General features: G+C 41.9%; 3 protein-coding genes across 6 annotated transcripts in view; 1 reads left to right on the forward strand and 2 right to left on the reverse strand.

Moving 5' to 3' along the window:
* pld1a (phospholipase D1a) overlaps window positions 1-8,286 on the reverse strand; it is a 36,529-nt gene extending 28,243 nt beyond the window's left edge. The window contains exon 1 of one of the 3 annotated variants that reach the window (XM_087177881.1): window positions 8,268-8,286. The gene's annotated coding sequence lies outside the window, so the exon portion shown is untranslated. Of the gene's footprint in view, window positions 1-2,320; window positions 2,479-3,656; window positions 3,800-8,267 lie in introns of those variants that run through there. The other 2 variants (XM_023420981.2, XM_023420980.2) reach the window with 2 other exon arrangements.
* On the forward strand, window positions 5,186-9,976 carry ghsra (growth hormone secretagogue receptor a). Its single transcript, XM_023420936.2, has 2 exons — window positions 5,186-6,965; window positions 7,280-9,976. Exons 1-2 carry the CDS (start codon window positions 6,125-6,127, stop codon window positions 7,591-7,593), a joined length of 1,155 nt encoding a protein of 384 aa, XP_023276704.1. The 5' UTR covers window positions 5,186-6,124; the 3' UTR covers window positions 7,594-9,976.
* Window positions 9,977-15,314: 5,338 nt separating this feature from the next.
* fndc3ba (fibronectin type III domain containing 3Ba) overlaps window positions 15,315-27,829 on the reverse strand; it is a 96,178-nt gene continuing 83,663 nt past the window's right edge. For both annotated transcript variants that reach the window (XM_023420916.2, XM_087177901.1), the window contains exons 25-27: window positions 24,056-24,222; window positions 22,406-22,533; window positions 15,315-20,156 (exon numbers count right to left, since the gene is read on the reverse strand). In XM_023420916.2, coding sequence (XP_023276684.1) covers window positions 19,845-20,156; window positions 22,406-22,533; window positions 24,056-24,222 — 607 coding nt within the window. In that variant the 3' untranslated portion in view covers window positions 15,315-19,844. The remainder of the gene's footprint in view (window positions 20,157-22,405; window positions 22,534-24,055; window positions 24,223-27,829) is intronic.

A 27,829-nucleotide genomic window follows, 5' to 3' on the forward strand; every position in this document is an offset into this window, starting at 1 on the left:
AGAGAGAGAGAGAGAGAGAGAGAGAAGATAGAGGGAGGACGGGAGAGAGAAGCAATGAGAGAGGTCTGTGACACCTCTCTTTCTCTGCCCACACTAAAGCTGCCTATTATCTAATCCTTCACACCATGGATGGGGTGGGGTGGGGGTGGGGGGCAGGGATGGTCAGAGAGGCAGAGAAAGCAAGACATACAGGAGATGCCAGAAAAAGAGAGAGCGCAATCGTCATCATCACCAGAGTGGCGATCTGCTGGCGGTAACACAAGGCATCATTGTACTGAAGGAGTGAGGGAATTGCTCTCTCTCCCTATTTCAGCCAAGCCTGACTCGGCCCTTCCAGGGCAGCCAAGTTTGAGCCTGGAAATTACCAAACTATAACTTGTGTCCAGACCACTAAATGACTCTGACTCACCACGAGGACAGTAGCAGGACAGGGAGTACGGAGAACAGTCCGTTCATCTAAGTGACCACCTCCAGGGCTACAGCACAAAGCCATGAAGGTAGTTTTTGTTTGATTTTTAACCAGGTGTTGAGATACCTGTCTACTGCCGCCCCAGTACAATGAAGTGGAATGGAATTTTGTTTGTGATGGCAATAAAATTCAACAGCTGCATGTCTGTCCACAAACAATGTACCATTTCACCCACAGACCAGGCTGTGAAGAGGTTCAACTAGAACTACATGAATACTTTTGACAGTGTGTATTGTGGATTAGCCAAAGTCACCAGGTTATTGTTCATAGTTGAGTTGAGCTGTTGAAATTTTTTAATATAATTCTTCAATCATGTGAGCACCACAAACAAAATTCCTTTGATCTCGATTGATTTGACAGATATTTTTACAATCTGGACAAATCCAACACAAGCCATTTTGGGTGAAGCAACCCTTTCAAGGTTGCAAGAAGGTACTGTCACCTGCTTGTCCTGGACTTCAACACCTGGGAATTCATAACACAGGACATGAATTGAAAAAAGCCAGGCAATAAGATGGCTTAGCATCAGGATTAGACACGCAGGCCAATGAGTGCCAAATGGCACAAAGGAATTTTTCTCCATGTAAATAAATCAGTTCTATTTTTGAATCTGAAGGACCTCTTCTCTATTCTACAGTCGGTGGAGAGGTTTTTCCGTTGACGACAGCAGCAGAACAGTACCATCTAACTTTAATTAGACGTAAGCCTCTAAACTTTTCCATAGAGTTATTGTTGAGAAAGCATCGAGAAAGTCTGTTCCTGTCACGGATTTGGCGTATGAACCGTGCATCCTTCAAATATTAGCCATGAGCAGTGTTATGATGCAGACTGACAATGAACAGCGTGCTGTTGTACAATCCTAAGCATATACTTTGAATTACCCACAAACCTCATAGGGTCAAAAACTGAGACTCTAGTCTGCATCTGGAATAGATTCACAGCACTAAATGTGTCTGCCAGGCTAGAAATATTTCAAATCCTTCCAATCCTTCCTGAGAACACTGCAATAAAGTTAAACTCTTGTTATGTAACTTTATGTCTTTAACTTCTATATAACAGTACGTGACTGTGGACTAAAATTCCTCGACTTTGCTTTTCTCCATCATCCAGCTTAATTATTGAATGAAACTGGTCGGTACATTTAACACACACTTGAAGCCTGAGGCAGGAATAACGGAAATAAAGGTTGCTGTACAGTACACGTGTACGTTGGCACCACAACAGAAAAGAACTGAGGTCGGGGACATGTGCTACTGCCACTGCAAGCCGGAGGTCAGTATCATGGGTATCAGTTTCAAAGACAACAGAAGAAGAGAGTAGGGCTGCAAAATATCTCCAGTCTTCCCAAGACATTCCAGCTGGAGCAACTAACTTTCACAACAGGGTGGGAGAAAGGGGAGCAACAGGCCAGCACACACACACACCCACACACACACACACACCTGTACACTCTTAAACAACAGGTAACACAACACTTGTTGCACTATTTCATTTTGAAAAACTATACACCCTCAAGTGAAGGATCAAGCGACTCGTCTCCACAGAGACAACCAGTGACAAGGATAAACAGGGACAGCTACACCTTGTTGTCATGCTGAATACATATTTGCTATATGCAGCAAGACAACTGCATTCAGCTTCCTACATAATGCAAACACATAATTACAGCAGGCTAAGTATAAAGACAAACTCAAACATAGACTGTACATTCTTCTCCATAATCCCACTAACAACCCAAAACCAAGGGGGGGGGGTCACAGAGGCACATATCTCTCCCCCAGCCCATGGACGCAAATAGTACAGAGCAGACACAGAGAGACAAGCAGAGGGGGAGAGGAAGACATTACCAACCTGCTCTTTCTGTGGACGTGCAGCCCACATGTTGTCTGATCAATCCACTTGGCTTCACTTAAATGGAGAGCAGCACTAACACACACACAAAGACGCAGCAGCAGCAGACAACTCGCTCTGTGCCTCTTCTGGTCTGTAACTCTCTTAAGTGTGGCTGAGAAAAAACTAACAGTGAACTCTCTCAAACTCCTCAGGAAAGGAGGAGGTGGGTGTCTCTGAAACTCTAGACCAACCACAGAAAGCGGCTCCTCCCACAGACTTTTCTCATTGGACAAAAAAGGAAAAAAAAGTGCCGGACTTTTGGTGAAGTGGGAGGAGTCACCCTGGGGTGAAAACACGGACACCGGTCCCGCCTTTCATCTCATCATTTCATACTTTCTCTTGTTTTGTCTAAATTCTCTGTTCACCTACACTATTGTTTCTCCAGCTATATCATTCAGTCTCTATCCATTTGCACATGTAATAAACAATAACAACAATTATCAAATACAAGTAGCAAAAAATGAAATCAAATGATTATGCTTGTAAAAAAAAAAAAAAAAACAATAAACATGGGTTTGTGAGAAAAGAGAAACAGAAAAAGAAAAAAACAATAACAGCAAGAAATTGATTTAGTTGTATGTTCACTCAAAGCTGTGTGTACACAGGTTTCTGCTGAAAGAGCTCTACCTAATATAATGTTCTGTTTTATCACACCTGTAGCGCTGAGGCATTTATTGCTCTGGCAGCCAAGGCAAAAAAACAAAACAAAACAAAACATGTAGCCAAGTACAAAATGAAATGATCTCTCCCTCCATCTTGTGGATGAATGGATGTACTGCGCCCGAACACAATCACACACACTTGGCTGTCAAAAGTGTGTGCGTCCATGTGTACCACTATGACACGGACTTTACCCTCTAATCATGCTACCACACCCTGGATCTATAGTTCAGACAAAATCACACAGAACAGATCAAACACAGAGACGAACTTGTGTGAAAACGGTTCACAATGACCAAACAGAGAAATTGCTCCCAACACTAAAATCTAGCTGTGACATTTCAGTGAAGATACACAGTGCTGCTGTTACTTGCTAATGTCCCTGAAAAACAGTCCAATTTTGGCATTTTGTTTCTGTAAATAGCGTCGGATATCAGCTTGTTGTTTGGCTATTATTGTCATTACCACAGCTCTTATGAGCACAGGCCTGCAGATGATTACACAGCACAGATGTCAGAAGGTTAGGCAAAAAGAAAAAAAGGCTTATCACCAAAATACACACTAACACACACAAACACACCCACGCAATACAGTCTGGAGACACGTACGACCACAGACAGGTACAGATACATACCAGATGTGATGAAAATGTCTCACAGAGGCTGTGAAAGGCAAACTGTCCTGACAAATGTCCTGTTTGTGTTCGTTCAACCAACTCTGTCTCTCGCTTTCTCTCTCTCTCCTTCTCTCCCTCTCAGTTCCGCTCTCATCATGATTCCACGGTCATAAACATAGTGGTATCTGCGGGTAAACACAGCGCAAAGGGCAGAGAGATAACAATATTTGAAGCACTGGGATCACATCAGTGCAATGAAAATAATAATGTATTGCAACTCTAATTGTGAGGAGATGCACATTGATACTGAAACTGGCCACTTGCTTTGCCAGCAAGGCCTCCAGCAAGCTGTCAATCTTATACAGAATAATGCCGTCAATGCTGCTAATAAAGCTAATTTAACCTCTTTTCATTTCCTGGAATGAATCAGTTTTGATGCTCAATCATTGAAATAATTGAGTTTGTTATCCCACAGAAATAAGGCAGTGGTTAAACTGATTCAAAATGGAGGAAAAGAGTGACAGATAAACTAACGCAAGTCCTCATTCTCAGTAACACCTTGAGGGAATATCTTCAAATTTGGTACAAACATTCACTTGGACTCAAGGACGAACTGGTTAGATTTTGGTGGTTAAAGCTCAAGGTAACAGTGACCTCACAAAACAAGATTTTGACCTTGTGAATGCAATATCTTGGGATCTCTTAAGGGAATCCATTCAAATTTGGCATGCACCCCTAGCCTTGTGTAATTTAAACATGTAAACCCGCACTTCATCTCTGTAAATTAAACTCTACAGCAGGTGGGATTTTACACATATTGCTAATTGTTGCAAACACTCATTAAAACAGGAATAGCGTGAACTCTTCAAAAGCCACAGCATGGCCTCAGCTGTCCTCATCCTGCAGGGGCCAAATTGAAGCCTTGAATTAAATCTGCGCTCCAGACTGGCTATAATGCAATTTAATTCTTTGTGACTGTGGAATTAAACAGTTCTGTCTGGGCAGAGTGCAGTTCTGAGATATCATCGAAGATGTGATCTCCCAACGGGCAAAAACTGTCTAACCTTTCTAAAGCTTAACCCCAAATGGCTCTTTAAAAAAATGCATTATGCAGACAACTTTGAGAAGCATAACCCTGATAGGATCTTGTAATTTTATGCCCATGACTAAATTGATCCCTATGGGAAAACAGTAATTTCACTCTCCTTTCAGGATCTTCTGCAAAACTGCACTTCTGGATTGCAGCTATGACAATTTTGAATCTCACCCGCAGCCACTGGGGAAGGTTTCTGGGAGTGGGGGGGTCACTGCTCCCTCTTCCTCTGCACTGTGCTCTCTGAGACACTTGGTAACCTCAAGTCACTGTCCTAATAGCACCTGTAGGTGGCGTTGCAGCACTGACTCACTGTAGACCCCCACAGCATCCTCCTCCCTTGAGCCGCACCACTTCACCTGTATATGATGTTTTGCGCACTGGGAGTCAGGATCCACACACTGGATATGCACCATAACTAGAGGAGCGGATTTAGAGAGCAGGGGTGAATTTCTCTGTCATTCTCAACCACTTTATTTCACTTAAATCTTTCGAGGTCCTATCTGCATGATTATGTTGACAATGCGTCGTTCCTTCGTGGTTCTTGTGACTTTTACAAAACTGTTTCCGTTCCGTCACACAGTCCTATTTGTTTTCACGGTGGTTGTTGTTTATCCGTTTGTGTTTGGCTGAGTTTTGAGCTCCGGTGGCCCTCCCAGGACAGATGTTCACTGCTGCAGCCGCATCATTACGACCCTGCCTCTGACTCACCATCACTGTTATTGTTTTTGCCTGACGTGCAAACGCAGGGACGCGCTGCTGGTGATGGGAACTCTTTGGGACTCTTTGGCGCATGAAGGATCATCATGTTTCATTTTTCCCCAAAGCGGCTGGTAACTATCACAAACAGAAAGGATGAGGGAGATAACTTGTGCTTAAGTTGTCATAGATAATAGATGTTTATGCTGTGATTTTGTTTTTCTTCCTGCTGCATCTATTTCGTTTGGAATACACCTCCGTGCTAAATTGGCTGGTTTACAAACATCCAGCATGTAACCTACTCTTCAAGTAAGTACTTTTCGGTGCCAAACATTGTTGGGACACTTCAGAATGCGTGTTGCAGTGGATCATTTTGGATCGACCTAAAACAGACTCATTTTGTGCTAGATTCTGGAGAGGACTATCCGCTCCCTGGAGAATCTCAGACATCCTCTGTGAGCACAGAATTTTAATTAAGACTCATTTCACCTTCACTGTGAACGGGGGCTACACGAGACTGTTCGCAACGCGTGCAAGGATCTGGGTTTTACGCACGGCTGTCATTACCTCTGCAACTCAGACAGTGATGATGGGAGGAAAGGGCAGCGTCAGGGGGCATGAGGAGTCCCAGACCCGGGGTGCCTTTACCTCTATGGGCCAGGCGCGGCCCCGTGAATAACCGCGAGGCGACAGCATGCCCTCTTGGCTCAACCACTCGGAGTGCATCTCCCATAACTGCAGCTGGGAGGAGATCAACGACACCACAAGGAATGATGACCCTGTCCTGCCTCCTCTCAATTATTACTCAATCCCACTCCTCACTGGCATCACCATCGCCTGCACGCTGTTGTTTCTGGTCGGGATGACCGGGAATGTCATGACCATCTTGGTGGTCAGTAAGTACCGGGACATGCGCACCACCACCAACTTATACTTGTGTAGCATGGCTGTATCAGACCTGCTCATCTTCCTCTGTATGCCGCTGGACCTCTACCGCATGTGGAGGTACAGGCCATGGCGCCTTGGAGACGTGCTCTGCAAGCTCTTTCAGTTCGTGTCAGAGTCATGCACCTACTCCACTATACTGAGCATCACCGCGCTGTCAGTGGAGCGCTACCTGGCGATCTGTTTCCCGCTGCGCGCCAAGGCTGTAGTTACAAAAAGGCGGGTGCGCGCCCTCATTCTTCTACTATGGACAGTGTCTCTTTTGAGCGCCGGGCCCGTGTTTGTGATGGTGGGGGTGGAGCGGGATAGCATGGGACCACTAAATATGAGTTCGGGAAAGAATGAGACTGGCTCCTCTCTGGAGGGCGAGGACACCCGGGAGTGTAAGATGACGCACTACGCCGTGGAGTCAGGTCTGATGGGGGCCATGGTGTGGTTGAGCTCCGTTTTCTTCTTCATGCCGGTGTTCTGTCTCACGGTGCTCTACAGCCTCATAGGCCGCCGGCTGTGGCAGAGACACCGAGAAACAAACATCAGCTCCCGTGTGGCTCACAGGGACAAGAGCAACAGACAGACCATCAAGATGCTGGGTAAGTTTGGAGAACGCGCACATTACGCACAGTGCATAACTTGGTTCAGGCTCTATTTGTCAACAAATGAAAAGATGGATCAACTAATGAGTAAGCCAATGTCTGGATTTCAACTTTAGTCCTTAAAGTATATTCATGAAAATAACAGAGGAAGAATGTTTACATCTAAACTTATAGAAAAGCGCTTTTGCCTTATTCATAACAACGTTTGCATCCATTTACTTCTTTATCCCTCTCTGTCCACCCCACTATCTCCTTTTCATCCTTCCCCTCATCTTTACCTGCTCATCTTCTTTCTCCCCCTCCTCCACCAGTGGTGGTGGTGCTGGCCTTTGTCCTCTGCTGGCTGCCGTTCCATGTAGGTCGCTACCTGCAGTTCCGCTCGCTGGACGCTCCATCCCCGCTGCTGTCGGTGTTGTCCGAGTACTGCAGCTTGGTGTCGGTGGTCCTCTTCTACCTGAGTGCCGCCATCAACCCCATCCTCTATAACACGATGTCATGGAAATACCGGGGCGCAGCGGCGCGCCTCTTCGGCCTCACCTACAGCCAGCCACCACGTGGGCGCACAGCCAGCACCATGAAGGGAGACGGCTCGAACGGCTGGACTGAGTCCACAGTCAGCTTCTAAACACACTGCACGACGGTGTGATATGATTTTATTTATGTTATCAAAGGTTGAGAACACCGACCTAAAAGCCATTATGTCAATCAGGCTGAGGAAAAACGTGCAAAACTGTGCACGTGAGCGCAACATCTGCCTGTATCTGACTGAGACAAAAAGAACCAGGGGATGAACCACAAGAAGCTGCAAGCTTCCATCTCCTTTTGTCAACATGCATCAATAGAACTTCGATTTTTCTTTTTCAAACACTTGGATTATTTCAGCAAGTGGCATCCACGATTCATACGACTTCACTCAGCAGCATTTAAAAATCATGCCTGGTGGAGCGCAAAAATACACACTAGCCTGAAGTGCTTATATTGATCCAAATGTGAACAAACAACAGGGGAGCACAGGCCCCTATACCCACATATGTATAAATATCATAGACATTTACAATTGCCTTATACTGTATTCATATTCTGGATGACAAAGAAAGCACTGTAGAACTTGTGGCACTGCTCTGTTCTCCTGTAGAGAGGAGCGGAGGTGCAGTGCGTGTGTGCGCGCGTGCGTGTGTGTGCGTGAGTGCGTGCATCAGAGAGAGTATTTGCATGTGTGTATTGTGTGCCAGGTGTCATGCTGTTGGATGTGATGCATGTAATTAGTTGGAGAGAGTGTGAAGATGTAAAAACACTTACTGTTACTGTTATTCATTTCTGACATGTTCAGCGCCCTCCTGTATCTTGGAGATTCAAGTCCATGCTGTGTTGATGCTGCCAGCAAGAGTCAGTGGAGCTGGTGGACAGTCCCTGAAGTGACAAGGATTAATGTATACTTCACAGCAGTGATTGATTTTTTTGGTGATTGTGAGACATTTTACAGAGTGCAAACATTTCCAAGATGCACAAGTCTCTAATTTGTGTGATTATCATTCTTTCAAGTTGCAGGTCTCTTGTTTCAGCTGCTAAATAAATCATCCAAGACAAAAAAAAAACACAATGAGTCCCTGAGAAGGCACAACAGTGCCAATTAATCAGTAAGGAAATAAGGAAAGGAAAGCTGCTTTCTGTTACTGTAAACATCAACATCACCGGCCATAAACACCTCAGCTTTCTCAGGCTCGTGAACTGTGCACCACTGAAACATTGTTGATTTTCTAACATCAGTATCTATATGTTTCAGCCATCTCAGGTGTACCGATGTAGGTAAGCTTGATGCAACACACAGAAAAGGGCCTTTTCTGCTTTTTGGAGCTGCGTGGGGACAATGTGCCAATCTGTGGATCCCGTCATACAAAACATAAAGCAGATCTGTCTCATTGGTTATGCTGCTTGAATCAATATCTAACTTTGAATTTCATCAAAACAGTGAGGAAGTAACTTTTCATTTTTCACCATTCACACCTTCTTCACAGTACGGGCGCAGTGTGTTACTGCCCCGTGGATCACAGTGTTCTTTGGCACGTATTGTTCCCCACTCCCAAAACTGTTCAGCATGAACAGGCAGAGTGACTTCTTCAATGGTTAAATCAAACACGCACAATGTAAATTGTATAATGTATCTCTTGTGTATCTTATTGATTTGCTAATGAAGGACACGGTGTGAAACTTCTGGCCTAACATATCCCTAGGTCCTCGGCCTGAGTCTGGCCCATATACTTCCACATTTGGGCAGATTGGCAGTTATCCTCTGGTATTGCCTGACAGTGCACCAGAACTGGTCCAGATGTGGAAGTAGCATCTTACAATCATGCTGTGTATGGGCCAGATTTGGGCCGTGGGACCCAGGCGTATAATGGTCCAGAATAAAACGAGCATGTGGCCCAAGTATGGGCCGGATTTATTTTGCTACCTGGGTGAGACTGTTTGGTTGCCCAATGGAAAGAATTTTCATGGGTGATTAAACAGTGCATGCCGGTGTGTGAGCTGAAATAGAAAGAAATGTGCCAAAGGTCCCAACCTTGACAAAATATTACAACAAAGTTCTGCAAGAACATTTTTAAAACAACCATGTTTGATGATGCAACAGATAAAAATATAAAATAAAAGTGACTGAATTTTGTAATTTGTGCATCATGCACCCTTTTGGACAAAGAGGATCAGTGAACTGTCTTTAAGTGATGATGTTATGCTTGCTTTAAATTGTAAATAGTAATGCTTTGTAATGCTGTACACTCAATGCTGTGCCCTCAGGTGGTTTCAGCAGTCCTAATCACCGCAGCAGCCTCCACCAGTCTGCACTGGATTTCAAAACGTGGCCTCCAGGCTCTGAAGAATGTATCTCTGTTAATGAATGTTTCTGACTGTACATACCGATGTCATGACATAATATTTGTGAATCTACAGGATATGTATTGATTATTTTTCTTTACTTTATTCTTTTTTGAAAATGTCTGTGAATATCTCCTGTTGGGTTATGTATCTTGTAAAGTCTTGTAAAAGTAAAAAAAAAAAAGGAAAAACTCACCTCCTCTTTGCTTTTCTTTTATAAACAATATTTCTATTCTTTATGCAAGCTGACACACACTTGACTCAGCTGTCTCCAACAGGTATGAGATGCAAACTGCAATCAAAGCAATCAGTTTGCAAAACTAACAAACCACTTAAAACTACTCTTCCACCCACATCAGAGTGAACTGAGAGACACATAGCACTCCTCGGTTAGAGCCTGCAATCTTCTCCCCATGTGACCCTGCTATACCCCATTTCACTGGATAATGTTAGCCATAGCATTGCACAACACCAGTCAGTGTACTGTAATATATACACAGAGACAGTCACCTCAGCTGGCCTTATATAATTTGCTGACCTTAGACCCCTCAAAGGTCACCCCAGGTACTTGATTAAAACACCTAGTAAGTCTGAAACGCCCTGAGTACAAGATGTTGAGCAGAAGGTTGTCAATGTCTGTGGGAAAACAAGACAAAGGATAGAGAAGAATGTGTGAATGTGAGCTACAGTATATCGGCAGAGAGCACTGAAAGTATAAAATCCCAAGGTAATAAAGGAGACAGTAAATTTAAAAAATATAAACTTATTAAAAAAAAACTTCTCATTTAAGTTAGTGGGTGGATGACAGGTGATGAAAGTATTAAGAGGTGTGAAAGAACAGGGATGAGAACGAGAAGTTCCCATTAAAAAAAAAGTTTCATGAAAACAGACAATAAAACAAAAGGTGAAAGAAGAGAGGTTTAATCAGTGAGTCAGACATCTTGACAGTTTATTTCGATGTGGGCTGTGCAGTATAGAGTGAATAAATGACTGAAGAAGAGAATAAATTTAGACAAAAAGGAAGAGGGTGGGATTGAGAATCTCCATCTTTATGTACATGCGGCAGCATTTTTATTTGGTATACTAGCTGGTACCACTTATAGCTGGTTGCTAACTGGTACTAGCTGTTGTCCAAATAGAGGCATGCATGCACACCTTGCAAAGCAAGCCTTTGATTTAATTTTAGAATGACATTCGCAAGCAAGTCTCTACCTCCAGAGTATGTTTTTCTGCTGTATTACTTCATGATTTACACGAAATAGTTAGTAATGTGGGGGGGGGTTCATTTAAAAGGATTGATGTAATTCCTGCATTCCACATTTTCATTTGTCACCTCTGACATTTAATAGACATTTTAATGGAACACACAACTGTTTAACATTGTGTTAATCTATGGATTCTCTATGATGTCTAGCTTTAGGGAAAGATAATACAGACCTGTGTCCTTGGGCACAGGAATAATATTTATGACATTTAAACCTTCCAGTCAAAATTGCTTTCAAATGAATGAGCTTCTGTTTATGAACGTTGTCATTATTATTTATTAGTAACTTGAACTTCGTGCACAGCTGCTGTTGGACTTATACTTACAGTTGACTTTCATTTACAGCTGCAGTTTATTGTTTTTTGCTGCTGCTTATGGACTTCATGCTAGTTTATTCTATGTCCATGACAATGTGAGTTCTCATGTTGTGTAAATGTGTCTTTTAATAAAAGAGCATGTAATGTAATCTGATTCCATCTTACATCTAAGAGAAGGGCCGCATGGGGAAAATAGCAGGAAAATAACAAACTTCAACGTCAACAAACGTTATTCAGGCCCACAAACAGTAATGGCACGTGGGGTGTACTTCAGGCTTGGTTGTGAGTGGTTGGACTCGGCCCACCAGTCAACCCGCACTTCAGTCGGATCTCCCGGCGCACAACCAGTGGAGTCTTCGCCAGAATAATTTAAATAACAGCACAAGAAAAGTAAACTGGGGAACAAACGAACGCAGAAAGATTTCATACCTGTGACAGTTCTGGAAATCAGGTGAACAGGAATCGGGGCGTGCAGGGAAGAACCAGAGGTGCGCACAGCTGTCTGTTTTTATTCACTGCGCACATACGGGACTTTCGGCCGAAAACGCGCCAACGTGGATTTAAATACGGAAGACAAAAACGCTCTGACTACCGTCCACGGTCAAAACACTCTGTAACATCCAACAGACTGTTATATCTTGTTTGCAAGAAGAAAAAAAATCAACTGTCCGGTACCGGAGGTAAATCCGACAGCGTTGTCTGTAGTCACTACTCTGTGGTCTGGAGCAGTTTCCCGCCAGCTGCACCATCTGATTGGTTTCATGTACACATGCTATTCAGATCTGCAAGTTACTTTAGCTTCGAGGTTAGCGATAGTTTTTCTCTCGCTATCTTGCTCGGTGTATCTTGGAACAACAGATGAACTGGTTCATCAGAGTGAGGCGATTTTGTAACTTCAGTTTAGAGGATCGTGATGTTTACAACTTCAGTGATGTCTGCTATCTTACTTTAGACACACAACTCTGCTCGCTAACCGTAGCTGCTTTAGTCTGTGACCTTCTATATACACAATAGCCTTCAGTGTTGATAGGATATAACTCGTGAGGAATGGCCAATCAGATGATGCAGTGGGAGTGGTGACTACAGACAAGCAGAGGCTGCATTAGAGCCAAAGTAACACATGTTAAAATTAATGTATTTTCTAGCAAGCACAGTCTGCAGCAAAGCCTGAGCTGCATTGTTGACCATCACAGTGCATTTTGCCTCCATCTGTGTCTTTACTCCTTCTTTTATGTTTATTGGTGGTTGGTGTGCCACCTTGTGGTAGCAACTTCTGGTTAAAGTGTGGTGCCTTCTGCATACACACATACTCAAGCTCATATATATCCATACTCAAGCACATACATACATTCTCACACATACCCTCATACTCATACACATTTATGAATATATAGCATATGCATGTACATGCATAACTATATATATATATATATATATATGCATGATAGTATGCATTTATGTGCAAGTGTTTAGTACCAGTATATATGTAAGTGCAAGTGAAGTATTCAGTTTTGGCCTAGATGACTTCTCATACATCATTGTATTTTATATTCTAAGCATACATTTATAGTAATTACTCTAAAAGCAATCAAAATATGTTTTCTATGCAATCAATGTCTTTGTTTTAATTTGAGTGTGAGTAATCAATGTGTAATGTGGGCCAAGAACATGAAAATGGAAATTTATTGTAGAAAAACACTTTATTCCTTTTTTCAGAAATAGGGATTTGTATTTGTAAAAAAAAAAAAAAAGAAAAAAAGAATGATTAAAATCTGAATAAATGGCATTAGTGGTGAGGTAACACAAAGACATTGTGGAAAAAGTGCATTTGTCAATTTTTGTGTAAGTGTAAGGCAGAAAACCGTAAGACCTGGTGCTCAAAGTTCCTACACAGTGTGTGACACTGAAGTTACAAATAGAACTTTTAACATATATTGCTGCCTCATTCCTGAGCGCACAGTGGGACTTTCTGAGCTCAGACAAATACATTTTGTTAACACACAAATTATATTTTGAAGAAAAAATATTTTTGAGCAAATAGCTGAGCAAACAAATGTATTCTGTGCTCAGTAAATGTATTTCTCCATTTGCTATTATCCACATAGTCGCACAATATTAATGTCCCTCACTCAGTTTTATTCAGTTGCTCTCTCCCAGATCTCTGCTCTGTGTGCTCGCCCACAGAATGTCTCCCTTGTGCTCTCACCATATCCTCTCTGGCCGCATTCAACTCTGCTGTACGCTTGCTCAACATTGCGCAGCGTTACAATGTGCCACAAAATCAGCCAATCACTTGGGAAAAAGTAATCCTGATTGGCTGTTTCATCACCAATCAGGTTGCTAGTACCGTAATCCCTGCTCTCTCTTTCCCAGGCTTTCCTGTCTGTGTCACTGTAGCCATCTGAATAAAGACAGAAATGCCCAAAATATGATAATAAAAAGACGCTAAATCAAGTGGAGTTGTCCAATTTGAACTGGATTATACATATTTATTGTATGTGTGCCATGGCGTTCTAATGACTCTCCACTGGGAAAATGTAGACCGTTGACACCAGGCCACACAGATCCATGGACTCTGCTTTTGAAACAAGCAGACAAAGTATGTTTTCTTCAATTCAGTCATTGAATTTTGATAATCAGATTGTTCTCCCCAGTGTCCTGAACATCATCAAGCTACTGTATAACTCGCAGACTTGTGTTACAAAGCCACAAAAGTACATTAAACTTAATTTCTTTTTGGTTTCACCCTCAAGGCAGCAGCTGATTGGATTCTGTGGCAAACTCTAATATTGTTTGTGAAAATCACAGGAAGTTGGTCGCTTCAGAGGTGAGAGAGTTGTTGTGTCTCACACCAATGATCATAGCACAATCAGTCACTTAATATTGTGCTTCTCGTCCAGTCATTGACAAATTTACAAAACCACTCGAAGCTGTCAGAGTGCTTCATCCTTCAACTTTATTCAAACAGCATCTCACTGTCTGGAAAAGCAAGTGCTTACGCGGCCACTGCTTACAGTGCACTTCCCTTCAGCGGGGGTTTTTTGTTATATATCGTTGCTGTACAAAAGCTTAATTAAAAACAGATAAGGGTGGGATAGTGGAAGTGGTTTGTTTTGCCATTTAACTGCTCAATTTCTACACCACGTTAAACAAAGCTATGTGCACGCACCACAAAAGCTCAAGGGTAACACACAAGGTCAAAAGACTAATACTTCCCTGTGGTCCCCAGGTTGTTGCAGGGTGAGGGGAATTGAGCGTGCAGTGTAGCAGTCTCTCTCTGGTTGCCCTCAGGGACTGCAGGGGATAATAGTGTGTGAGATTTACTCTTCCTGTTTATCTGACTAAACATTATCGAGGCCATTGAGAGTAAATCTGGTGCCAACAACACTTTCACACAGACACGTGAATAGACATGTGCACTCCCTTCACATCCTTGAAACCTTGCGTTAAAAAAGAAGACAAACGTGTCTGTAATTACATAAATGAGTCTCTGTGACATTTAAAATGTCGCTACCTTGAAAAATTGACTGTTTTGAGGCATCATTTAAACCCTAACATTATGAATATTGATTATTACTCAGCTTTGTTTACAGTAGTTCATAAAGGTGCCTCTGATGAGGGAGGAATCATCAATCTCTTATTAAATCTTGAAGATAAAAATCACTACAGCGACACAGCAGTAAATGTCAGGGGAGCAGGTTTTGCATTCACACCGGCAGTGGCTGTACTGCTAGCCTCTCCGCCATTTAGCTGTCATGTGACGCAGTATATTATATGTTTATGTGCAGAAAAGTGATCATTACAACTGTTACAGCAATTACAACTAAATGTAGAACAGTGTATATGTACTTTCTGTGATGACACACACAATAAAACATACAGTTTCAATCAAAGTCAGAAAAAAATTAAAACATTTATTGGGCATAAATATATTATATATACGCTACCGATACAGTTACGTCTTACATACATAGGGTAGTATTTGCAAAAATCTATACATTAAAATTGATATGGCAGTTTCTTTTATATAATGCATATGAAATTGTCTAACATTTACAATACAAGAAGAAATGCATGAATTTCTTTTTTTCTTTCAATTCGTAGACCATGACAACATTGGAATGTTTGTTTTTAAATCGTGAGGTAAAAATATGTTTCTTTTTTTGTCTCGCTTAAAAAATAGTTAAATACCTGTGAATCTCTGTACGTTTGTCAAATCGCCAATCTCTCAGTCAAAATCTCTACTTACTGTAAAACGTACAAAACATAAAAAAAAAGAGAAAAAAAATAAAAGCAAAAAAAAAAAAATGATCGAAGGCACAGACGTGGGGTTGCTGGGCGAAAAAAATTGTCTCTCATTCTTGATATACCCGCCAAATGTGCAGGACCTGCAAGGTGTGTTGGGGTGGGTGGCTGGGGAGGGCAGGGTGTCTATAAAATCACCAGCATTTAAAAAAAGAAAAAAAAAAAAAAACAACAAAACAAAAACAACAAAGCACATAAAGGGAGTACCCTGCCCACAAACACACAGCCTGTCGGTCGACACTGCGTTAACCTCAGACTATACAACACTAACATAACTGGCCTGAGTTTGGCCAAACACAAGGCAAACCTCTGCTCTCCCACTGGGGCATTAAGGCTTGAAAAGGGGGAGGGGGGGGGCTGTGGGTGGGCAACATAACATCGGGGTGGGGGTGGGGGGTGTTTAAGGACACCCTCACACATCAACTGTTGACTACAAATGCAACAGGCTAGGTAGACACACCATGAGCACGTCTGAGAAAAAGGCACCGGGCTCCCTATGAACTGTACTTCCTTTGTTGCCGTAGTTTTGAATTCTGCAGGGAGCAGGGTGCCGTTTGAGAAGCACAGAACCGTGCTCCAGTAATGCCAATGTCACAGTGACGCCAACGACTGAATAATGCCAATGAATGTAACAGACGGTGTTGGCAGTAGTGTTTGGATCAGAGCGGAGGGGCTGCGTGTCTCCTCCCGCTCATATTAACCTCATCAAGACTAATGCTCGGCATAAAAAAAGTGCTTCAACTCTGTTAGTCATAATGTATTTACCATCTCATTCTATAACTCTATAGATATCTCTGTATATCATCTCTTAGCAAAATACTGGATACAAAATACTCACTACTGCTATACCAGCACTAGCCTGAACAAGGAATCATCAATATTATTATTGTTGTCATTTGCCTGAAATCATCGTATGATTGTTTTTGCCTTTTTTTTTCTTTTTTTTCTTTTTTTTTTTTATACCTTTCAGTGTGAAATCAGGTTGTGTTAAAAACTCTCCTCCAAAAGGGGGCTACACATTTCAAAATGGCACATTTTGCTTTACAAAAAAAAACAAAATAATAAAAGATAATATGAAAAGAAGCATAATCACAGATCAAGTTAATGTTTTTTTTTCCTTTTGAGAGAATAATAATAACAATAATAATAATCGTAATGCTGTGTCGTTACAGAAGAACATCACAGAAACCCTTTAGACGACTGCAAACGCAACATCTAGTGGACACGAGAAGCCTGCACTTTGGCAATAAAACAGTAAAAAGATATCAGAAGCTTCATTATAACACTAATCAGAAAAAAAAAAAAGCCAAAAGCAGCGACATTTATCCCAATATCAATGACTTGAACTGACTCTAAGGCCTGGCTTTTTGCTACATGTCTGTCTAAGCATTACAAGAACTGCTCGGCTGTGCACGGCCAAAACAGGAGATGAAAAAAAAATACATAGGCATTTGGTTACATGTTTGAAACAGCAATGATAACTGCAAGGCATGGACTGATGAGCTACAGGTTCCCAACAGCTGTAAGAGAAATACTTAAAGGGTTACTGAGATAAGGAATGCTGGCCTTAATCATACAATCTAACATACATCCATTAAAAAAAAAAATTAAAAAGAAAAAAAAAACATGCTACAAGGAAAAAAATTAGTATATAACTACACTTGTCTCTTAATCTTAAACAATAAATAAATGAAGATTGCACTGTAATTGGCATGTAAAGTACTGTATGCAAATATATAGTATAAATAAAACCTAGAAAAGAATTCTACCTTAACTTTCCCATCAACTTTGGCAAAGGTATTTTGAGCTAGTAAACCACTTTGCTTACTGACACATACAGGAGCAAGGCACAGCATAGACAGAGGACAAGATACAGCATCAAATAATGAAAGGAGGACTGGTAGGAAGACAGAGAGAAACAGAGGAAGAGAGGCTAACATTACGACGATGATGACGACAGCGATGGGAGATGACAGGATGAGATCTCCCCTCTGTAAGGCCTTTTCCCTGAGGTACGTTACAGGCTGCCAATCAGAGCTAATCATTACCCCCACCCCCTCTCTTTTCCCACCCAATCCCTCCCTCCTCCTCCGCCCGCCCCCACACCCACAACCCACCCAACAAAAAGTGGACATGTTGCATGTTAATCATGCAGGTCAGGGTGACTTCTTTGGATCATCAGGGTTTGTATTGGGCTGTACCTTGGCTTTGTTTTTCAGGTTGGGGGTTTAAAAAAAAAGGAGGGTGGGAGTCAATGTTGGAGGGGGGAGGGGAGGTCAGGGGGTGTTACGTGTGTCAGAATGCCCTGTTCTGTTGAGCTGTGTTCAGTCAAAGGCTTGTTTGGTTAGTGAACATTAGTTCATGTCCCCAGAGAACATGTCCGTCTGAGGAGAGACCACAGACTTGCTACTGCTCTGATTACATGTCAATAAAGCACCGTTTAAAAGAGAGAGAGAGAGAGAGAGAGAGAGAGAGAGAGAGAAGGAGGGAGAGTAGTGCATGAGCAGAAAGATGGGATGGATCGAAAGCAACAGAGGAGCAGCCAGAGCAAAATGGTAATTACAGATAATTATCGGCAGGAGAGAAGAGGAGACGAGTCTTCAAATGTATCGATTCACAGACTAGCTGGAAGGAGAAACTACAGCTTCAGCACTGCTCTGGCCGGCAGCTGGCTAAAATTCAAGGGGCTAAAGCTCAAGCTAACTCCTAATGGCTTTCCTGGTTATCTCGCACATACACAGCTCTGAGAAGGGTGGCTAGCTGGCAGGCTGTTAGCACCTCTGGGTTTGCGATGCTACGGGCGTATCGCTGCTAAAGCTACAGATAAATAGGTCGGCGAAATGGTATTTGAGATGGTAGAATATGGAAGGACTGACCTAGGGGTGGGGTGGGGGGCATTCACGATGCTCAGCCCCCGAGCCCTTTCCTGGTAAAGTTGCAGCCAATCACGATCCAAGCCCAGCTTCCTAGAATGCTAAAGCCAGTTTACGCCCAACATTTGAATACCTACAAGGGTTCATATTCTGATCCAAGACCAGCGTTTAAGGGCTCCTTCAAACGTTCGCACAAGCTACTGAACTGACCTCAGAGCTGCTGTTGTGAGCACCTAGAGTAAACTCCTCCCCTTTTACACTGTACTTCAGACCTTACATTGCCATCACTTATATTACATCACTTCTATAGCATCATAGATATTTGTTATAATATATATATTGTGTGTATATATATTAGATTACTGGTTTTCCATTCTTTCTTAGATATAATAAAATCACAGGATAGCAGCATCTTACACCACACATGGATTGCATCACTTTGGTAGCTGAATGAGTGAGTGATTGAATGTTAAAAGCTGAGCAGATATGCGATTGCCTTCTTAGGAGGAAATGTGTGTTTCTCATTGTCATTGCTTGAGTGTAATTGTACATGTGTGCATGTATATGTACATAGGTCTGCACAGGTGTGTGTGCGTTGTGTATCTGTCAGTCTGTATGTGAGAGCAGGTGCATGAATCGACTGACAGCCTGTAGAGTAGTAACAAACTGAATAATAAGGTATGAACGGCTAAAGCTTTTGAAGGCCTACATTGGAATATGGCTGAACGAATAAAGACTGCAGCAAAAACAAAAAATAAAAATGCAAATTAAACATTGAAAAACAAAAATTGTAAGGCAATGACTGTCAAGAAATATACACGTTCTCTAATCGAATATGTTTTAAAAAGATACAAAATAAAAACATGCAAGTCAGTCTGAGGAGCAACTGCTTTGCTCACAGCTATTTTAAGGCTTGATTATCAGTTTTTTTTCCCAACCGAGGTACAGCCAAGGCTTCCCTCGACAGAAATCCTTAACAAACGAAACAGACACTGATACAAAAACAGAGACATAGAGAGAAATGAGACCAAAACCGAGTGAAGGCAGAAGACAACAGGAACAAGGTGTGGAAAGCCTGAATCGATACTTTGACTAAAAAAGAAAAAAAAAAAAGAAAAAACATACATAGCCTTAGAAGTACATCTCAAGAGTTTGTTTTGATTTCATTCGGTTCTTTCATAGACGTTTTCTTTTAAAGTTTCTCTGTGATTTAGCTTTCTCTTTCTATCCGATAGTTAAAATTCCCTCACTTCATGAAGAAGTACTGTAGCAAGCAGGCGATGAGGATGGAGAAGCCCGCGAACACGCACACGATCAGCGCCGCGAAGCGCTCGTCGCTTGAGATCAGGCCCGAGCCTTTGCCCGTTTCCACGGCGCACACCTCTCCTGAAGACGCCGTTTCCTGGCGACGCAGCGTGAACAAGGAGGAGGGGCTCAGTGGTCCGCACAGTTCCTGGCACGTATCCTGGCAACGGCGGCAGGCGCCCACACGGAAACGATAGTCTGTGTTGCCCTGGAGACCAGAGATTTGGAACGCGCCCTCCTCTCCCTTAAAAACCTGTGACGGGAGGAAAGAAAGAACAAACTTTCTTAGTGAATCCTGTTCTCATAAAACATGCTCTTGCAAAACCTCATTGGTCATGTAACTCTGATGATGAACTTTTATTGTCATCACTCATCCTCCATGAATACTAGTAGTTACAGGAAGTAAAAACGTATGTTTTAAAGATCCCATATTTCACACTTTTCTGGTGTTTTATTTCAGGTTTTGAAATCCATAAGAAGACATATTCGTAGTTTTAAGCACCAAAAAGCATCTCTATATAGTTTTACTTCCTCCTCTCTCATGCTTCTCTTTGGAGCGCTAGTAACAACAGGTTGCTGACTGTTTTCTAATAATAATCGAATAAAAATATAGAATATTTCAGGTAAACATTCAGAGAAACCAAATCATGCTTGGCTGGGTGGTGAGTCCAGGTGGGCTGGGTTAGGGGTATGGCTGAGGGCAGTGACTGCTTTGTTGTGACATCACAAAGTTACAGAAGTCCTGACGGCTCATTTTGAGGCTCAGTTTCTGAATACAGGATGTGTTCATTCCTCTGTGGACTGAGCACTTTAATACTTTCACAGTTATTTATATAGAACCCAGACCTGCTTTACAATAAAAGAAAAAAAAAGACATGGAAATCTCACTTTATACCATATAGGACCTTTAACTTCTTCCTTGCCTACCTACTTATTTTATTTGAAATAAATTCCTATCCCTAATTTTACCCAGGCAGCTGAACAAGCAAAGACATTTGTGTGTGAGAAGTGCTGGCAGAAACTAGTGGGATCACTCCTGAACCAAAAACATGATATCTGACAAAGCCACATGTACAGCTGCATCTTACAATGTGCTACCCCACGATGTTAATTCATCTCCCAGTGTACCCACTGCTTTGGCATCAAGGTGTAAATCACAAGCTTCAGGATCTACAAATAAACTTGACTTGAAAACCACTTTACTATAAAAAACAGAGGACGGAGGGTTGCTGCTTTGAATATTAGTTGCAAAGACAGACAAGGGACAAAAGGTCACAGGTTTGTAACAGGCAAAGCTCACTGTTGCAAAGTCCTTGGAAAAGACACTGAACCCATATTCTTTCATTTCTTGTACATAACTCATTTTAAAATGCAATGACGGATCAAAGACGCAGCATCAATTCTAACCTCTGACAGGTCACCTTCATTCATTCATTCTGTAACTGAATAAGGGAAACCTACTGATGTTTCGGTTCCAATCACATTTAGGGGAAAAAGCAGACATATACAGAAGGTACATGTATACCTGTTTTAAATCTATTGCCCAAAGTGATTGGAATTGGCTTGATCAGGAACTGTGATATGGTTTTTCTGTATGTGGGAGCAGCTAACACATAATTAGTCATTCTATTTCAAGGCAGGATGTGGGCTGTAAGTGTGCATGTGTTTTACACAAAGGTGTTTTTGTTTTTCTCTTTTTCATTAATTAAATTTGCTAATTAAACAGCAGACAGAGAACATAAACAAAAGTGTGTATGCTTGCACTGTTCTCCTCACTGTGATTTTAAGAAAAGAGGACAAACAGGCAGAGAGAGAAGCAGACATACAACTGGAAAGCAGCATCACAGATTTGTATTGACAGCTGACGTGTGTGTACACACATGACATGAGCAGCTACACACACATACATACACACGCATAAAGCTGCGGTTTTGTACCACTGGTGGGTATCAGCAGTTCTTCCTTCCAACCATTCAACAGTAATTCAATAACAGAAAGTAATATGGCCCTGAAGACAAATGTCTTTTTGTCTGCAGGTCTACTTGTCTGCTCATTGTTCCAACTGCCAGCGGTCCAATTCCATACACCCGAGTGCAGCCAAAAACTTTTCTCAGTTATTACTGTGTTGTAATTCTGCTTCAATAAATACTGCTGGCACTCCAGATTACCTACGAAGGCTGTATTTCCCAAGACATAGTGTGTGTGTTTCATTTTCCCATGTACAAAATTAAATCTGGGTGTGTGTGTGTATGTGTGTTTTATTATTCTATTTGCAAATTTGTGTCTCAGTTTGAGTGTTTTGTAATACCCTCCCCATCAATGCTAACTGAAATTTTCTGCTCCTCGAGGAGATTGGAAAAATCCCCCTAGTAGTCGCATACACTTCCACGGAAAATATGAATGAATCAAATAATTGAAGTTGGGACTCCAAACTCGAGAGACACGCTCCTCGCTGTCCTCATACCACCTGTGTGTGAGTGTGTGTGTCTGTGTGAGACGAACCTGTTTGTACTCTGACTCGCGTCCCACCAGCACCTGGAGCACGTAGCTCACAGGATCCCCTCTCATTGGCGGGATAGTCTCCCATGTGATCTCACACATGTTGCCCTCCAGCTGGTGCACTCTGGGAGCTGTTTGCAAAAAAAAAAATGGCATCAACACGAGAGGATTTCATATTTAGAAAATGTATACAATATAAAACATAAAGAAGCATAGAAATAGATGAGGTGTATTTCCTCACCTGAAATAAATTCACCCCATAATAATGCATCCATAAGTCCAAATAACAGTTATTTAGTGAATGCTGACATCTATCTCCCTGCTCCAATCTAATGCTTCATATCAGCACTAATGGATACAATCATGTTAATGGCGATTAGTGTCAGGCTATTTGGACTGTCTAGGTCCTGCACATCATCCTGGATATAAGCCAAAACAAAGAATACATTAATCATGTGCAATCATTTTGTTTTTCAGTGTTGATAATTGTTTTGCAAAGAAATAATATCCTTGGGGGATTGTGTCGGATATTACAACAGAGATCCAATTCTGACTGCACTGCTTGCTGTGCTAAATACAGCTTATATTTTATTAAACTTTTATGGTAACCAGGGACCTATTCATTGATTTGTCTCAACTCATTCCACTCTTTATTTTTCTGAATGAATGCTCATTTGTAGCGAAGCTCTCCGACAACGCACATGCACCACTAACACTTTTACAGAAGTTGTTTGGAACCCTCAGAGGTTATTTACCTGTTTATGGATACATCAGTGTTGTGCTGCACATTCGCAGCCCCACAGTCATACCCATAATACTCTGTTATATCACCCGAGAGGATACTCTTTACTGTGATTATTGTAGCTACAACAAGCCGCCACCTCAGTTTACAGCAAAGGCCACATACTGGAGGCAATAATCAAGCAAGGCTCCAGTAAACCTGCCATCTCTAACAGCCAAACAGAGACAAATGTATTGGGTTTTTTTTTGGTTTTTTTCCTCTTTGGCCTCTGAATGTATCCCCTCTTTTGGGCCATTTTGCTGGAGCCCGTTGCACCACCTCTTCAAAAGTTCAAACTAAACCTAGTTATGACATCAGTGGAGATGTATGCATCGCTATTTTAATATGCACTTAGTTGTTACAAATCTGATCTGGCACGTGAAAATATCTTAAATCTTAAAATATCGAATTTCACAAAGAAATACACAACATATCCCAAACATTATATGCATAACGTAAGATAGATTAGCATGTGCTATATGCCTCTTATTCTATACTATGAATACCAACTCTGAAAAACATGCATTTCATGTATGCATAAACAAACAGAACAATATAAACAAAACAAAACAAAATTAAGTTCAACATAGTTTGTCCCCCTTCACCATGGCATTTTTGGAAGTTATTCTACGGCTTGTGATGTTCAGTGACTTCCTGTTTTGCCTCTTTTGATTGGACAGGATGTTTCTTAGCAACCAATTTACACATTGCTAAAATCTTAACTAGCTAGGATATTTCCTAAGTTTTATTTTGTAGTTTAACAGCTGGTGCAACCACATCCTGGAGTGCAGCAGTGACATCATCACCCCCACACACCCACCCCCACCACATTTCATGAAAACACACCACATACTTTGCCAGGGTCAGTTTACCTTTGAGGGCAGGGGGTACAGACTTGGTGGTGCAGAAAGTGTGCGTGTCAGAGAACGGGCCCTCCCCAGCATCACTAATGGCCTGTATTCTGAAACTGTAGCTGCTGGACTCAGTCAATCGCTGGACCTTGTAGGTGTGGCTGGGACCGCGGTAGATCGTCACGAACCTGGACAGAGGATATAATGGAGAGGGTTTAGGAGAGACAGTGAGTCACAAACCTTGAGAGAAATCCGAAACCGAGGACTGAGGGACCGAGGGAGCTGGAAAACGTGAGGAGGAGTGAGGTGGAGGTGAGAGGAATGAGTGATGGTGGTGTGATTCGATTAGAGGAAGAGGGAGATGTGATGTTGGAGAAGGTCACAGTTAAAGACTTGGGTGACGAGCAGTGAAGAATGAGGCATCGACACTGATTGTAGTAATCACTAAACTAGTTTTGGGAATTGATTCAGACCATGTTATATTATTGGGCTGATGTATTTTGCCTCGGGTTACAGTGACTCATCGCAGTAATAGTTTATTAATAGTTCGCAGGGTGCATTATATTGCCAGCCTGAGCATATACAAATAAATATCCAGAGCTTTTCTCCATCACAAAACCTCATATATTTGTATGTGTTTATCAACTGAGGAGCTTCTTCATGTCTTACCAAGGCTTTTTTTTTTTTTGCTGTCTCAACGTAGGTTTAGCATAAGTTACCTTGAGGTTGGGTTGACTTGGAAAAAACAGAGTAGTGGAAACCTTGAACTGATGCTGGCAGGAAGGGAGAAGAGTGCATCTTAGAAACGATAGTGGTGATTTATTAACACACAGGACGAATACCGGCAGGCCAGAGTCACAAATCTGATGGAAACGAGAAGCCCAAAAAAAAAAGTTTCTGGCTGGCAAAGATGGATAGATTGATTGACTGAAGGAGAGATGATAAGTAGGCCAACGAGCGAGTGAGGGAGAAACTGAGATTGGAGCTGAAAATTGGTTATTTATCTCCACTATCGGCCTTTTTTTCGGCAGAATGGGGTAAAAAAAGAAAAAAAAAAGTCTGTGAGAGGAAGAAAGTTACGGAAGAAGGGGAGAGGAGAGAAAGGTGAGGGGGCAAGTGAGAATAGGGGAGGCAGTGATGGAGGGAAGGATATGAAGGCGAGGAGACATAAAAGAGGAGGAAAAGAGGTGAGTGGTAATTACAGGAGTGGAGACGATGATGGAGGATCTGCTGTGAGAGCAAAGAGAAAGAAGAGAAGAGAGAGGTCATGGTGTAGTGGAAGGCTATAACTCCAGATGAGCTCTTTATGTAGCTGCACTACAGAAAGTTATGCGTTCCTCTGGCTGATATATGGTGTTGTTAATTCTTTGCCTCCCTCCCGGGTCCCACAGTCAACACTCAAAAAAACATCCAGTGTGTTTGCAATGTAAATCCGAGTCTTATTTAATCTCTATTTACTTTCGGCTCACGACTCCGTGGCCAAAAAAAAAAAAAGAAAGAAAAAATTTGCAACTTTTACATTTACACAGCGAACGCATCAGCTTTTCCATCATTATGAGTTATGGCCTCTTTTGATTTGGACAGAGCCGAGTGGCAGAATATCAAAACAATTAACAACCAGCAGAGCACGGACAATAAACACACACACACACACACACACACACACACACACACACACACACACACACACACACACACGAAATCACCAGGCCACAGTTGATGAGATGAACTGCATCCTTGGTCTGGAGCCAAACAGCCAACCAATTAACCACGACAGGGAGCAGAGGAGGACAGAGAGAGGTTAGAGGCAGACAAGGCACATGCTATTTGTTCTGCTGATTAAGATCCATGTTTTTTTCTGTACTGACTCATAGCAATGCAAACACTGGAATTTTTCCTCACTGATATCATGAAAAAGAATTTTCCTTGTCAGGTTTGCCTGTTTTTGCCGCGGTGATGGGCGATACAGATGCAGACATTGCTGTGACTGCACCGGCTCAGCTTAAAAAATGATTCAGCTCACACAGAAAAGCTAACATTTATTTTGGCGTGACATTATCCAACATCTTTGTTTTTGTTTTTCCTTGAAAATGTTCCTGTAAGATTGTGACTGTCAGACTGTTGTCTGTTTCTTAACTACAGCCATTCAGTATTCTTGGTAACACACAGAAATTGTATATTATATGTCCTGAATAATGAGATCATCATCATCAAATATGCAATATAAAAAGGTATAATTTTGTTATTAATTCCTACAGAGTAAACACGATTTAAGGCAATTATTGCCTGTTATCAGTGTATCATGCATGGCTACTCAGTGATAAGACTAGCATTAGAGATGGAGAAGGAGAGACATCTTGTTCTCACGGTAGCTTTATTACTCACTGTGTGGAAAAACAGATGGGTGTACATAAAGATGAAATGAGCTAATACAAGAATGGAAGAGGAAGAAATGAGGAACACGGATGGAGGGATAAACAAATTGGGGCCTGACTAGCAGCTGGGTAGATGATGTATGGATGGAGAGATGAAGAAATAACTTGGATGAAAAGATGGAAGAATTGAACTTCAGCTGAAGGACAGAGAACTAGATAGAAGATGGATGCAAGCATGGACAGATGTAGCGATGGTTGTATGGATGGACGGAGAATTCTTATGAATGACAGCTACTACACCAAAGCTTTTTCCCCATTGTGCAGGTTCTTCCACCTGCATTCAACGTTAAAAAAAATCCATTGTGTCAGAAGGTTGAAGCCTTCTTTGCACTACATAGCCCATGTTGCCATGGCGCCCTTACACTCCAAATATCTGTGCCAGACGGCAGTTTGGGTGATATGAATAAGGCAAAGGTGAAATGAGAAAGATCAAACAAATTCAGCCAGCTTTTAAAAGGGCAAGAACCGAGTGAGGAAAACAAGTGAAAAATGAAAACACCATGAGCGAGGGAGGAGAGAACACCAGCAACAAGTCTGCATAAAGGGAGATAAGAATGAAAAAAAAATAAGCTATTGGAGAAAGAGGGACGCAGAAGGAGAAGGGAGGAAAGTGGAACACGGGGATTCAAAATTGTGGACCTGAGAAAAACGGCTTTCTTTATCATCTAATACACCTACACAACGGAGACGTGGCAGGGCGGACGGGAGGAAAAACAAAGAGGGTAAGAGATGAAGTGGGAGGGAGGAAATTTATGAAAGGGTGCGTGCAGGTGAAGTCAGCTTTCCATAAATAAAATGAGATGAATGAATATGAATTAGATCAGCAACAGACAAAGACAGACATACAGAGAGAGGGACAGCCAAAGTCAAAAACATAAACCGACACTAATGGTATTTGGTCAAAAATGATGCTGATTAAATTTATTGGCAAAATCCTAAATCATATTTGCAGAAATTCCAGCTGGCTATATGATACGTTTGTTTACAAAGATAAACATTTTCAAGATTGGATTCTGTCACGCTCTTCTTGTTCCCCCTCGAAACTTTATGATTAGCTGGTTGCCATGGCGATTTCACCACTAATAAAAATTTCCTGCTAATTCATTTTAATAAGAGTGTGATGAGAAGAAAGAGGAGGGGAGCAGCAGCAGCAGCAGAAGTGGTCCTGTAAACCAGCTCAATCCATTCATTTGGTGATAAGCCTCCGCAAACACACACACACACCCACACCTAGTTCCACAAACGGTGAAGGGCCGCTAATGCAGCCGCGAATATGTCTAAGCGTCCTGCCAGAGCCACCTGTAGCTGCAAGTAATGAATCCTAAGCAAAGACAACTAGGCCGAATCAGTCAGGAATCAC

Source organism: Seriola lalandi, unplaced genomic scaffold (assembly GCF_002814215.2).
Source record: "Seriola lalandi dorsalis isolate HSWRI2012SDOR001 ecotype SW California unplaced genomic scaffold, Sedor1 jcf7180002054660, whole genome shotgun sequence".
In the NCBI taxonomy this organism is placed as follows: Eukaryota; Metazoa; Chordata; class Actinopteri; order Carangiformes; family Carangidae; genus Seriola; species Seriola lalandi.

What these genes read in the sequence shown, in the direction of transcription:
- ghsra (XM_023420936.2), top strand. Translation starts at nt 6,125, where the DNA reads ATGCCCTCTTGGCTCAACCACTCGGAGTGCATCTCCCATAACTGCAGC. An exon ending in ACAGACCATCAAGATGCTGG is followed by an intron (nt 6,966 to 7,279) that starts GTAAGTTTGGAG and finishes CTCCTCCACCAG; the next exon opens with TGGTGGTGGTGCTGGCCTTT.